Source organism: Pristiophorus japonicus, chromosome 3 (genome assembly GCF_044704955.1).
Source record: "Pristiophorus japonicus isolate sPriJap1 chromosome 3, sPriJap1.hap1, whole genome shotgun sequence".
Classification (NCBI taxonomy): Eukaryota; Metazoa; Chordata; class Chondrichthyes; family Pristiophoridae; genus Pristiophorus; species Pristiophorus japonicus.
The window spans coordinates 193,359,583-193,374,675 of NC_091979.1; the positions used below are offsets into that span (position 1 = coordinate 193,359,583).

General features: G+C 42.7%; 1 protein-coding gene across 2 annotated transcripts in view; it reads left to right on the forward strand.

Moving 5' to 3' along the window:
* The window catches only part of parp12a (poly (ADP-ribose) polymerase family, member 12a), a 62,262-nt gene that overhangs the window by 30,584 nt on the left and 16,585 nt on the right, over positions 1 to 15,093 (forward strand). For both annotated transcript variants that reach the window (XM_070876165.1, XM_070876166.1), the window contains exons 5-9: positions 4,052 to 4,172; positions 7,399 to 7,561; positions 10,026 to 10,146; positions 10,292 to 10,388; positions 13,333 to 13,429. In XM_070876165.1, the coding sequence (XP_070732266.1) occupies positions 4,052 to 4,172; positions 7,399 to 7,561; positions 10,026 to 10,146; positions 10,292 to 10,388; positions 13,333 to 13,429 (599 nt within the window). The remainder of the gene's footprint in view (positions 1 to 4,051; positions 4,173 to 7,398; positions 7,562 to 10,025; positions 10,147 to 10,291; positions 10,389 to 13,332; positions 13,430 to 15,093) is intronic.

A 15,093-nucleotide genomic window follows, 5' to 3' on the forward strand; every position in this document is an offset into this window, starting at 1 on the left:
AGGTAAGGATACTGGAGGGGAGTTGGGAGTTCATTGTGTTTGAAGTCAACCAGGTGGCCCACCAAGTGGAGAATGTGTAGCATTGTATCGCGATGCACAGTGAGTCTGATCGTAAGAAATAAGAGCAGGAGTAGGCCATACGGCCCCTCGAGCCTGTTCCACCACTCAATAAGGTCATGGCCTCATGGTCATCTAATCTTGGCCTCAACTCCACTTTCCTGCCTGTTCCCCATAACCCTTGACTCCCCTATAGTTCAAGAATCTGTCTATCTCAGCCTTGAACATATTCAATGACCCAGCCTCCACAGCTCTCTAGGGTAGAGATTTCAAAGATTCATGACCCTCTGAGAGAAGAAATTCCTCCTCATTTCCATCTTAAATGGGTGACCCCTTATTCTGAAACAATGCCCACTAGTTCTTGATTCCCCCACGAGGAGAAATATCCTCTCAGTATCTACCTTATCGAGCCCCCTCAGAATCTTATATGTTTCAATAAGATCACCTCTCATTCTTCTAAACTGCAGTGAGTACAGGCCTAACCAGCTCAACCTTTCCTCATAAGACAACCCCTTCATCCCAGAATTCAATGTAGTGCATCGTCTCTGAACTGCCTCCAATGCAAGTATATCCCTCCTTAAATAAGGAGACCAAAACTGTACGCAGTACTCTAGGTGTGGTCTTACCAATGCCCGCAATAAAGGCCAACATTCCATTTACCTTTCCAAATTACTTGCAGTACCTGCATGCTAACTTTTTGTATTTCATGTATGAGGACACCCAGATCCCTCTGTACCACAGCATTTTGTAGTCTCTCTCCATTGAAATAATATTTTGTTTTTCTATTCTTCTTACCAAAGTGGATAACCTCATGTTTTCCCACATTATAGTCCATTTGCCAAATTTTTCCTCACTCTCTTAACCTATCTATATCCCTTTGCAGACTCTTTGTATCCTCCTCACAACTTGCTTTCACGCCTATCTTTGTATCATCAGCAAAGTTTGCTACAATACACTCGGTCCCTTCATCCAAGTCATTAATATAGATTGTAAATAGTTGAGGCCCCAGCACTGATCCCTGTGGCACAGTTTGCTGTTACAGTTTGCCAACCTGAAAATGACCCATTTATCCCGATTCTCTGTTTTCTGTTAGTTAGCCAATCCTCTGTCCATGCGAATATATTAACCCCAATACCAAGAGCTCTTATCTTGTGTAGTACCTTTTATTGAATGCCTTTTGGAAATCCAAATACACTACTGCTTCCCTTTTTCCCTTTATCCAGCCTGCTCGTTACATCCCCAAAGAACTCCAATAAATTTGTCAAACACGATTTCCCTTTCATAAAACCATGCTGACTCTGCTTGATTGTATTATGATTTTCTAAATGTCCTGCTACTCCTTCCTTAATAATGGATTCCAGTATTTTCCCAATGACAGATGTTAGGCTAACTGACCTATAGTTTCCTGCTTTATGTCTCCCTCCGTTCTTGAATAGGGGAATTACATTTGCGGTTTTCCATTCCGCTGGGACCTTTCCAGAATCGAGGGAATTTTGGAAGATTACAACCAATGCATCCACTATCTTTGCAGCCATGTCTTTTAAGACTCTAGGATGCAAGCCATCAGGCCCAGGGGACTTGTCAGCCTTTAGTCACATTAGTTTGTCTAGTACTTTTTCTCTAGTGATAATAATTGTTTTAATTTCCTCCCTCCCTTTTGCCCCCTGATTTTCTACTATTATTGGGAAGCTTTAAGTGTTTTCTACTGTGAAGACAGATACAAAATATTAGTTCAAAGTCTCTGCCATTTCATTGTTTCCCACTATTAATTCCCCAGTCTCATCCTCTAAGGGACCAACATTTACTTTAGCCATTCTATTCCTTTTTATATATTTGTAGAAGCTCTTACTGTCTTTTATAATTCTTGCTAGTTTACTTTCATAATCTATTTTTTCTCTCATTTTTTAGTCATCCTTTGCTGGTTTCTAAAATTTTCCCAATCTTCTGGCCTACCACTAATCTTTGCAACATTGCCTGCCTTTTCTTTCAATTTGATACCGTCCTTAATTTCCTTAGTTCATCCTTCTCATAGAGTCTTTCTTAATGGAATATATCTTTGTTGAGAATTATGAAATATCTCCTTAAATGTCTGCCACTGCTTATCCACTTATTGTGGCTTTTGTTCAGCCACCAAATAACTCACTTCAGGAGTGGAAGCAAGTCTTCCTCGATTCCGAGGGACTGCCTATGATGATGATGATGGTGATGATGACCATCTTACCTTTTAATCTACTTTCCCAGTCCACTTTAGCCAAGTCTGTCTTCAAAGCTTTGTAATTGTCTTTATTTAAGGCACTAGTTTCAGACCCAAGTTTCTCACCCTCAAACATAATTTGAAATTCTATCATGTTATGATCATTCTTTCTTAGAGATCATTAATTAATCCTGTCTCATTACACATTACCAGATCTAAAATAGCCTGCTCCCTGGTTGGTTCCACAAAGTATTGTTTTAAGAGATTGTACTGAATACACTCTTATGAGCTTGCCCTCAAGGCTACCGTTGCCAATTTAATTTGTCCAATCTATATGAAGATTAAAGTCACCCACGATTATTGCAGTACCTCTCTTTCAAGCCCCCATTATTTCATGATTTATATTCTGTCCTACAGCGTAGATACTGTTAGGGGGCCTGTAGACTTACTCCCACTGGTGACTTCTTTCCCATGCTATTTCTTATCTCCACCCAAACTGATTCTCCATCTTGATCTTCTGCGCCAAGATCATTTCTCACTGTTGTACTGATCTCATCCTTTACTAACAGAGCCACCCCACCACCTTTTCCTTTCTGCCTATCCTTCCGAAATGTCAAGTACCCTTGAATATTTAGTTCCTAGTTCTCACCTTGCAACCATGACTCTGCTCTGTAATGGCTATCAGATCATAGCCATTTATTTCTAATTGTGCAATTAATTCATCTATCTTGTTACGAATGCTGCGTGCATTCAGATAAAGAGCCTTTAATATTGTCCTTTTACCATTTTTCCCCTACTCTGACCCTATTTGCTGGCGCACTCTTATGTTTGTACCCTCATTGCCTGAAATAAATTAGCTTAATGATTAGCTCCAGTGTCAACAGTCTGCCTAATGAAAGATTGGTGAAATAAGCGTGAGGGCAGGTGTGAAAGACATGGTGTAGAAATTCATCTTGGGCCGCCTGATACACATCCCGCTTGATATTTGCTTCTATTGAAATCAATGGAACTGATTTTCACTCAAATGTCTCTAGCTTTAAGGGTCAAACCTAGAGAGATCAGCATCATAAGTCAACATGTCGGTAAAATCAACACTGCTTTATTACTTCTACCAATTATTCAATAAACAGTTAACAGTAACACAACCCTGATGGAGAGTCTGTAAAAATGCCCAAAACAAAGGGTTGATCACACCCTTGTCCGTGAGGGTATGCTCCTGACATCGTCTTTCTTCCGGGACGGTGGATTCCTTCCCTGCCGTCTGCAGCCTTTTCTCTTCTCCCAGTCCTTTATATCCTGGCTGTTGGCAAGAAACAAAATTCTCAGTAACTTTCTATCCTCTTTCTGATACAAAAGCAGATTTTCTAATGTTTGAGGTTCCCACAGTCTCTCAAGGTCTAGCTGGGCAGCTGTCTTCTTTAAGTTTGTCCCTTATCTCTGCAAAAGTACATTGTCTCAGTTAGCCTTCGAAGCAGTTAAGTCAACAATTCTGTGCTCTGTACTTCGTTGTCAATACTTTGAACCAAATTCTGTTTTTTGAGCAATCCAGGGTTTCTTTTTAGTTTTCTTAAAACTGGTTTTAAAAAGTCCATAATTCTTCAGGCAGTGTTGAACGAGCTGTCTATCCACTATCGCCCGTTTTGTCCAAGACTATTTTAAGTCCCTTTCTCCCCAGAGGAACCATTGTCTTTGAGAGAAGGGGAGGTGGTAGAATAGGAAAGGAAATTGGCAATATCATGAGACTCTCTGAAGCATAAAATGTGACTAACTTAAACTAATCCCCTCTCATGTTGCACCCAGATCAGTGTATCCGGGTTCACTCCAGACTCCCTTATCGATGGCAGACTTATGAGGAAGCTTGGAAAGATCTCCCAAACATGGAGCAGATCGAACAGGATTATTGCGATCCCAGCAAGACCAGGTACACTCTGATGTTTTAACATGTTGTAAGCACTTTAAATCCTCGAGCAATACCTGGCTACATTCTTGATGCAAATCTAGGGTATTTGATGCATCAGTTCATGAGCAAACCCTTAGATCGTTTCATTTAATATTAATGCCTGACTTTGACTAGGTAATAACAGTGACTGCACAGCAAAGAAACCCATTGGTTTTAAGTGTTCTGAGATATCGTGAGGACATGATCAGGCTCTTTATAAATGCAACTCATTCTTTAATCCAGGTACAGAAATTATTATTAAAGGCTAGTTCACTGGTACAAAAAAAATCAGAAAGTCTAATGGAATGTTGGCATTTAGCTCAAGCAGACTAGAATACAAAGGGATGGAACTTAAGTGACAGTTATATAAAGTTCTGGTTAGACCCCTCCTGAAATATTGTGTTCAGTTCTGGGCACCACACATGAAAGGGTTAAATTGTAAGGACAGACCTTGTATTCCATGGAGTATAGAAGATTAAGGGGTGATCTAATTGAGGTGTTGAAGATGATTAAAGGATTTGATAGGGTGGAGAGAGAAAAACTTATTTTCTCTGATGGGGGAGTTCAGAATAAGGGGGCATAACCTTAAAATTAGAGGTAGGCCATTCAGGAGTGATGTCAGAAAGCACTTCTTCACACAAAGAATAGGGGAAATCTGGAACTCTTTCCCCAAAAAAGTTGTTGAGGCTGAGGGTTAATTGAAAATTTAAAAACTGAGATCGATAGATTTGTGCTGGGTAAGGGCATTAAGGGATATGGAACCAAGGTGGGTAGATGGCGTTAAGATACAAATCAGCCATGATCTAATTGAATCGTGGAACAGCTGAAGACAGAATGGCCTCCTCCTGTTCCTAAAGTAGCCAAAAAAAATTTATGTGGTTACTTCATGGGACAAGTGGTTTCAATTAAGGTTTTAAAATCTGATCTTTTATTTTGAAGCTCCCTTGAATGGGAAGAATGGGGCAGACCAGTGAATAGGAGTTTGATCTCATGGCAGCATCTTATTACACCCTCCAGAATACAACGTAACCTGCATTGTTGAGCCATAGCTCAGTAGTAGCACTCTCACCTCCTGAGTCAGAAGGTCATGGCTTCATGTCTCACTCCAGTGACTTCAGTACAAAATCAAGGCAGACACTCCAGTGCAGTACTGAGGGAGTGTTGTACTGTCATAGATCTTGGCTTTTAGATGAGCTGTTAAACCGAGGCCAAGTCTCCCCTTTGGGGTGGATGTAAAGAATCTCATGGCCCTATTTTGAAGAAGAGCAGGGGAGTTCTGCCCAGTGTCCTACCAAATATTTATCCCTCAGCCAACATCACTAAAAAACAGATTGTCTGTTCATTATCACATTGCTGTTTGTGGGACCTTGCTGTGTGCAGATTGGCTATAAAGTTATTTGGGACATTCTTAGGTCATGTAAGGCGTTATAGAAATGCAAGTCTTTTTTATTTTATAATGGAGGGGCCCATATCACGGTGGTTAATGCCAAGTGGCAGACAACTGAGAGTCTCCCAATTCTGGTCTTGCACTTCTGGCACAACTAAATTCCCTGGGCACGGAAATGAAGACAAACACAATAGAAGTGACAAAAGAAACAATCATGGAAAATTTTTGCAAGGCTTGGCCCTCACCCTTCAATGCAGAGCCACACCGATTGGGAGCAGAATGGGAGAGCTTTGAATGATAATCACTCACCTTCGTGGCAATGGAAACCCACCGTTTCTTACCCTTATCATCATCATAGGCAGTTCCTCGGAATCGAGGAAGACTTACTTCCACTCTTAAAATGAGTCTTAGGTGGCTGAACAGTCCAATAGAAGAGCCACAGTCCGTGTCCAGGTGGGACAGATAGTCGTTGAGGGTAAGGGAGGGTGGAACAGATTTGTCACGCGCTCTTTCTGCTGCCCGTGCTTGATTTCTGCATGCTCTCACCGATGAGACTCTAGGTGCTCAGCGCCCTCCTGAATGCACTTCCTCCACTGATGGCAGTCTTTGGCCCGGGCTCCCAGGTGTCAGTGGGGATGTTGCTCTTTATCAGGGAGGCTTTGAGGGTGTCCTTGTAACGTTTCCTCTGCCCACCTTTGGCTCGTTTGCCGTGAAGGAATTCCGAGTAGAGCGCTTTCTTTGCGAGTCTCGTGTTTGGCATGAGGACAATGTGGCCTGCCCAGCGGAGCTGGTCAAGTGTGGTCACTGCTTCAATGCTGTGGATGTTGGCCTGGTCGAGGACGCTAATGTTGGTGCGTCTGTCCTCCCAGGGGATTTGTAGGATCTTGCGGAGACATCTATTGTCTGGTTGTAATCATCAACAATAACTTGCATTTATATAGTGCCTTTAACATAGTAAAATTTCTCAGCCGCTTCACAGACAAAATTTGACACTGAGCCACATAAGGAAATATTAGGACAGCTGCCCAAAAGCTTAGTCAAAGAGCGCTTTATAGGAGGAGAGGTTTAGGGAGGAAATTCCAGAGCTTAGGACCAAGGCAGCTGAAGGCCTGGCCGCCACAAGTGAAGGAAATGGAGGATGCGCAAGAGGCCAGAATTGGAGGAGTGCGGAAATCTCATATGGTTATGGGGCTAGAGGTGGTTACAAAGATTGAGAGTGGCAAGGCCATGGAAAGATTTAAATATGAGGATGAGAATTTTAAATTTAAGGCATTGCTGGACCGGGAGCCAATGCAGGTCAGCTAGCACAGGGGTGATGGGTGAACTCCCCACCTGTCACTTTTGTAGGAGCACCATTACTACAAGGACCACGGTTCAATAAGAAGGTCCCCCACCACCTTCTTAAAGGAACTAAGAATGGACAATAAATGTGGCCTTGCCAGTGACGCCCACATCCCGGCAATAAATATATAAAAAACATAATATGGGTGGTATCTCAATAAGGCTTTTCCCTGTGAAACTCCTGGTAGATAATGGTGGACATAATTGAGTGTAGCTAATGGAGGTATTCCTGCCAGCTGACTGGCTGAGACACATGGACTAAGTGTCCTCGAGGCTTTTCCCTTATCCCTCTGGTTCTCTCTTCCACCGGCTTTCCTGCTTCTCTTATTTTTGATAGAGCTGTCGATTGTGATGCTTCCGTACAGCTAACCATTGACATTTGGCTTTTAGTGGTGGTTTCTTTGACATGTCTGCCTGTGATGGAATCTATTCCAGTTGAAACATAAATCGATTGCTACATTTGTTATGCTCTTGTCACAGATCGGCACTTGTTGATTTTAAAACCATGGTAAGTGCTTTGAGCCAAGTTAGACGCCTCTCGACAGCCTCCTCAGTTACAAAACCTCCACACTACATCCTCACCACCGAATGGCTCTGGTACTGGAAGGACGAGCATGGAAGGTGGATTGAATATGGGAAGCAGGTGAATCTTTAGTCTTCTTGTGGTCTTTTGCATCGGATCCCCACAGGTTGCCATTTCAATTAGAACTTCCAGACCAGAGGGATCACAAAAGAGTGGAAGTTATGTTACAGTTGTAAGACACTCTGGTTAGACCCCATTTAGAGTACTGTGCTTAGTTCTGGGCCTTACACCTCAGGAAGGATAGATTGGCCTTGGAGGGGGTGCAGCACAGATTCACCAGAACCACACCGGGGCTAAAAGGGTTAAATTGTGAGAACAGGTTGCATAGGCTAGGCTTGTATTCCCTTGAATATAAAATTTAAGGGGTGATCTAGTTGAGGCGTTGAAGATGATTAAAGGATATGATAGGGTAGACAGAGAGAAACTATTTCCTCTGGTAGGGGAGTCCAGATCAAGGGGCATAACCTTAAAATAAAAGCTAGGCCATTCAGGGGTGATATCAGGAAGCATTTCTTCACACAAAGGGTAGTGGAAATCTGGAACTCTCCTCCCCAAAAAAGCTGTTGAGGCTGGAGCGGCGGGGGAGGGGCGGTGTCAATTGAAAATGTTAAAACTGAGATTGCTGGATTTTTGTTAGGTAAGGGTATTAAGGGTTATGGAACCAAGGCGGGTAAATAGACCCAAGATACAGATCTAATTGAATGGCTTCCTCCTGTTCCTAAGTTCCAGTGAAGCAATTTTATGAAGTACATTCAAATACAGGTAGCTATGCTGGATGTAAATTAAATAAAGAGGGACCGAACATCCCTTTACCATCTCTCCTAGATTTGATTTAATTCATTCCATAAATAAATAAAATGAAATGTAATAGGCTCCTCCCTAAACGGAAGCAAGTGCACCGGCAGAAGAAATTTTAATTTTTTAAATTAATGCTGGAGGTTGTCTAGTTTCACAACACTTCAAACAGATTCCCAGATGGTGGTTCATTGGGCTAAAGTCATGCAGGCCAGGAAAATCCCAAGTTTGATCTCTAATTTGTCCTGAGAATTCAGTGGGAGTACTAAAATTGTGAAGTAGCTGAGGACAAGTTCAGATTTGACACTGATGTTTTCCTTTCATTTCTCCACTCTCACACACACACACACACACACACACACAGAGTTGGACTCTCTCCACTTTCACACATACAGTCAGACCCTCTCCATTCTCACACATACAGTCAGACCCTCTCCACTTTCACACATACAGTCAGACCCTCTCCACTCTCACACATTCACAGTCGGACTCTCTCCACTTTCACACATACAGTCAGACCCTCTCCACTTTCACACATACAGTCAGACCCTCTCCATTCTCACACATACAGTCAGACCCTCTCCACTTTCACACATACAGTCAGACCCTCTCCACTCTCACATATTCACAGTCGGACTCTCTCCACTTTCACACATACAGTCAGACCCTCTCCACTTTCACACATATAGTCAGACCCTCTCCACTCTCACACATACACAGTCGGACTCTCTCCACTCTCACACATACAGTCAGACCCTCTCCACTTTCACACATACAGTCAGACTCTCTCCATTCTCACACATACAGTCAGACCCTCTCCACTCTCACACATACACAGTTGGACCCTCTCCACTCTCACACATACACAAGCGGACCCTCTCCACTCACACATACATAATCGGATAGCCTTCCGACACACACTGTTGAAGCTCACAGATAAACAGTGGTCACTTGTACAAATTATAGAGGAGGCACGTGGTGCATGTGGAGCCAAAAGCTCAGCAAGTATCAGTGGCTTCAGAAAAGGGGTGACCAAAATGGGACGGGTGAATTGTGTCATGTTACTATCCAGAGACTTACATAGTGTAATATTATTATCTGAAGAGCTACATAGTGTCATGTTATTATCTAGATATCTACATAGTGTAATATTATTATCGGAAGAGCTATATAGTGTCATGTTATTATCTAGATATCTACATAGTGTAATATTATTATCGGAAGAGCTATACAGTGTCATGTTATTATCGAAAGACTTGCATAATGTCATATTATTGGCCCATTATTTGTTGTCAAAGTAACGGTGAGGCTAATGGCGCTCACCGTTATTTTTGAGCAAATGCGACAGCAAATTCAGGCGAGGGTAGATGTGCAATTAAACGCGGAAATCCAAAAGTTGCTATCCAAGATGCGGCACCCTACCATTAGCTTTGTTAAAAAGCCATCCCGCTGTTTGTCTCACCATTGAAATGTATTGAATGGCGTGACATTGCTGTATTTGCGCCGTAGATGCGAACTTGACACAGAGATATAGATATCTATGTAATATCATGTTATCCATAGATTTACACCGTGTCATTAATGCTATAAGAGTGTAGCATTAATCTCTGACCAGCCCTCCCATGTAGTGAGGCTTGTGCTGCGACCACAGGCTCTGTGATCTCACCTTATGATTTCTGAGCCACTGGATGGGCAACTCCTGACTGATAGGTTACATTCTGTACAACAGGGAGAGCAGCACAGTGCTGCCAGCACAACATCCATAGACCTGGAGAAGGCATATTTGGCAGACAGCAGCGGGAAAGTGGAATTCAGTGCAGGAAAACATCAATATGTGCTGAACTTTAAAGGTATTATCTGATTCATTATCTGATGTAGAGAAAACGTTCCTAAGTAATCTGAAAATTACATGCCAAGTTTTTTTTCCCTCTATGTAAAAGGCTATCTTTGTCTGATTTCTATCTCCCTTCCCCCCTCCACCCCACCCCCATTTAGAAATGTGTCAGAAAAACTCACGTATTGGCACTCAGAGAGAAGTCCGGAGGAGACCGAAGTTCATCTCTGAACAGGATGTGGACAGTCAGATACAAAAGTATGTAACACCTGTCAACGGCCTGCCTAAAGAGGCCTTTGAGTATAATAATCCAGAGGCCTGGACTAACGATCCAGCGACAAATCCCACCATGACAGCTGGGGAATTTAAATTCAGTTAATTAAATAAAAAATCTGGAATAAAAAACTGCTATCAGTAATGGTGACCAAGAAACTACCGGATTGTCGTAAAAATCCATCTGGTTCACTAATACCCTTTCGTGAAGGAAATCTGCCATCCTTACCTGGTCGAGGGCAATTTCGGCCCCATAGTCCCTATCACTTAAACCGCCCACGTTTAAATCAGGCAAATGGTGCTGACCAATTCCCATTATTGTCAACTACAATGCCATCCCTTACAGTGTGTTTAGAGCGCCGGTTATTTTGGGCAGAAACAGGTGTTCAGTGAGTAGACCGCACCTCGTTAAGGTAAACTTCTAAGTCAATTAAATGATTAATGAAATTCTTTCAGCCATGGCTCAGTGGGTAGCACTCCTGCCCTGAGTCAGAAGGTCATGGGCTCAAGTCCCACTACTGAGACTTGATCTCAAAATCTAGCCTGACACGCCCAGTGCAGTACTGAGAGAGTGCTGCACTGTCTGAGGTGCTGTCTTTCGGATGAGACATTAAACTGAGGCCCCCTCTTAGGTGGATGTAAAAGATCCGATGGCAATATTCGAAGAACGTAAGAAATAGGAACAGGAGTAGGCCATACGTCCCCTCGAGCCTGCTCCGCCATTCAATAAGATCATGGCTGATCTGATCATGGACTCAGCTCCACTTTCCCGCCCGCTCCCCATAATCCCTTATAGTTTAAGAAACTGTCTATTTCTGTCTTAAATTTATTCAATGTCCCAGCTTCCACAGCTCTCTGAGGCAGCGAATTTCACAGATTTACAACCCTCAGAGAATAAATTTCCCCTCATGTCTGTTTTAAATGGGCAACCCCTTATTCTAAGATCATGCCCTCTAGTTCTAGTCTCCCCTATCAGTGGAAACATCCTCTCTGCATCCACCTTGTCAAGCCCCTTCATAATCTTTTACGTTTCGATAAGATCACCTCTCATTCTGAATTCCAATGGGTCCTCATAAGTCAACCCCCTCATCCCCGAAATCAACCTAGTGAACCTTCTCTGAACTGCCTCCAAAGCAAGTATATCCTTTCGTAAATATGGAAACCAAAACTGCACGCAGTATTCCAGGTGTGTCCTCACCAATACCTTATATAGCTGTAGCAAGACATCCCCGCTTTTATACTCCATCCCATTTGCAATAAAGGCCAAGATACCATTGGCCTTCCTGATCACTTGCTGTACCTGCATACTATCCTTTTGTGTTTCATGAACAAGTACCCCCAGAAGGGGATTTCTCCCTGATGTCCTGGGCCAAGATGCAGCCCATTAAATACTTTTTGAAGTGTAGTCACTGTTGTAATGTAGGAAATGTGGAGGCCAATTTGTGCACAGCAAGGTCTCACAAACAGCAATGTGATAATGTTCAATCTGTTTTAGTGATATATTGTTGAGGGATAAACATTAGAAACATAGAAACATAGAAAATAGGTGCAGGAGTAGGCCATTCGGCCCTTCTAGCCTGCACCGCCATTCAATGAGTTCATGGCTGAACATGCAACTTCAGTACCCCATTCCTGCTTTCTCACCATACCCCTTGATTCCCCTAGTAGTAAGGACTTCATCTAACTCCTTTTTGAATATATTTAGTGAATTGGCCTCAACAACTTTCTGTGGTAGAGAATTCCACAGGTTCACCACTCTCTGGGTGAAGAAATTCCTCCTCATCTCGGTCCTAAATGGCTTCCCCCTTATCCTTAGACTGTGTCCCCTGGTTCTGGACATCCCCAACATTGGGAACATTCTTCCTGCATCTAACCTGTCTAACCCCGTCAGAATTTTAAACGTTTCTATTAGCCAGGGCACAGGAGATAATTCCCCTGCTTTTCCAATATTGCCGTGTGTTAGCGTGAATGTTTTCTCAGAAGAATCACTCAACACTCAGAGTCGGTTCCAACGCCAATGCGGCCCTTATTAACGCCAGCGGGGAGGAAGCCTCAGGACTGGATCCAGGCACTTCACTCCGCAGAACAAAGGGATCTTTATATGTTTTACAACAGTTTACTACAGTTACATACAACAGTTTACTACAGTTACATTAGACCAATAGATAGAGTTAGTCTCTAAACGTAAAGTGGCTCATGTGTTGCCAAGAGATATGTTGCTAAGGGGTGTGTTGCTAGGAATGACTCATGTGTCTTGTAACATGGCCTGGGCCTCCCTTATCTTACTGTCCTTGGATGCTGTCTTTGGTAGCCTCCTTATTAGAGTTACATATTCGGTTCTTGTCAGCTCGGGCTGATTCATGCCCTCGTTATGTGATGTAGGCCCCCCTTATCTCTATTTCTCGGGGCTCTGCTGTGTGGAGTTATAATGGTTTGTTATAGTTATCTTGTATCCAAGGCATTCCTGGCAGTGGGCCTCACAGGGTTATTGCTCGGTCAGCCTCAGTCAATAGTTCACAGCTTGACTACCTGATTTCCCATCATGCCTGGGCAGCCATTTTATGTGTGGCCACTTTAAACTTATATGAGTTTAGATATATTCAGCAGGTGCCTAATGCCTACAACACCGTGGGATCTTTTGCATCCACCTGAGAGGGCAGATGGGTCCTTGGTTTAACATCACATCCAAAAGACGACACCTCCAACAGTGCACCTCTCCCTCGGAACTGCACTGCAATGTCAGCCTAGATTTCATGTTCAAGTCTTTGGAGTGATACTTGATCATTTGGTTGCATCCGCTGTCTATATTCATGACATCATTTGAGCACAACTGGAACGGTAGTATGTTGGATGGCGAGTTGAATATCATTTTCAAAACAGAATACTTTCCTTTTTAACTAATGTACAATTGAAAACTTTCCTTTTCCAGCCAAGGAAAACCTGGACAGGAACAGTCAAGCCTCACTCAAGGAAAATGCATTCCAGCGCACTGGGAGAAATCAGCTCATTCAGACGTGGGATATAAGGTAGAGTCATTCAGCTGGCAGTGATGTCAAGAGGGGTGAACTTTGTGTTGTCAAAGCTACTGTACAATATGCCGAGTGCGTTTGTATCAAATTCTTGGCTCAACTATTTTAGCGGAGTTTCTTGTTTAATATAATTCGTAATTCGCATTCGTACGATATCATCAGCAAAGTTTTCTCCCCTATGGTCTTTGAAAAACTCACATTTGCTGAAATCTATTCATTCATTAATTAAATTTGACCCATTCACTCCTTAAATTCTACTCATCTATCAATTCTTAAATTTTACTCATTAACTCCTTAAAGTCCACCTATTTAATCCATAAATTATACTCATTTACTCCTAAAATTCATTCATTCACTTTTTAAATTCCCTGGATTCTGGGGAGTTCCCAACGAATTAGAAATCCGCAAATGTAATGCCACTGTTTAAAAAAGGAGGCAGACAGAAATCAGAAAATGATAGACCAGTTAGCCTAACATCTGTCGTTGGGAAAATGCTGGAGTCCATTATTAAAGAAGCAGTAACAGGACATTTGGAAAAGCATAATTCAGTCAAGCAGAGTCAGCATGGTTTTATGAAAGGGAAATTGTGTTTGTCAAATTTGCTGGAGTTCTTTGAGGATGTAAGGAGCAGGGTGGATAAGGGGGAACCAGTGGATGTGGAGTATTTGGATTTCCAGAAGGCATTTGATAAGGTGCCACGTAAAAGGTTACTGCACAAGATAAAAGTTCACGGGGTTGGGGGAAATATATTAGCACGGATAGAGGATTGGCTAACTAACAGAAAAGAGAGTCGGGATAAACTGGTCATATTCCGGTTGGCAAATATTAACTAGTGGGGTGCCGCAGGGATCAGTGCTGGGGCCTCAACTATTTACAATCAATATTAATGACTTGGATGAAGGGACCGAGTGTAATGTGGCCAAGTTTGCTAATCATACAAAGACGGGTGGGAAAGCAAATTGTGAGAAGGACACAAAAAAATCTGCAAAGGGATATAGACAGGCTAAGTGAGTGGGCAAACATTTGGCAGATGGAGTACAATGTGGAAAAATGTGAGGTTATCCACTTTGGCAGAAAATATAGAAAAGCAAATTATAATTTAAATGGAGAAAAATTGCAAAGACCTGGGGGTCCTTGTGCATGAAACACAAAAAGTTAGCATGCAGGTACAGCAAGTAATCAGGAAAGTAAATAGAATGTTGGCCTTTATTGCAAGGGGGATGGAGTATAAAAGCAGAGAAATCCTGCTACAACTGTACAGGGTATTGGTGAGGTCACACAGTACAGTTTTGGTCTCTGTATTTAAGGAAGGATCATCATAGGCAGTCCCTCGGAATCAAGGAAGAAATGCTTCCACTCTAAAATTGAGTCCTTAGGTGGCTGAACAGTCCAATACGAGAACCACAGTCCCTGTCACAGATAGTCATTGAGGGAAAGGATGGGTTGGACTGGTTTGCCGCACGCTCTTTCCGCTGCGTGCGCTTGATTTCTGCATGCTCTCAGCGATGACACACAAGGTGCTCAGTGCCCTCCCGGTTTTTGGCCAGGGACTCCCAGGTGTCAGTGGGGATGTTGCACTTTATCGGGGAGGCTTTGAGGGTGTCTTTGTAACGTTTCCTCTGCCCACCTTTGGCTTGTTTGCTGTGAAGGAGTTCTGAGTA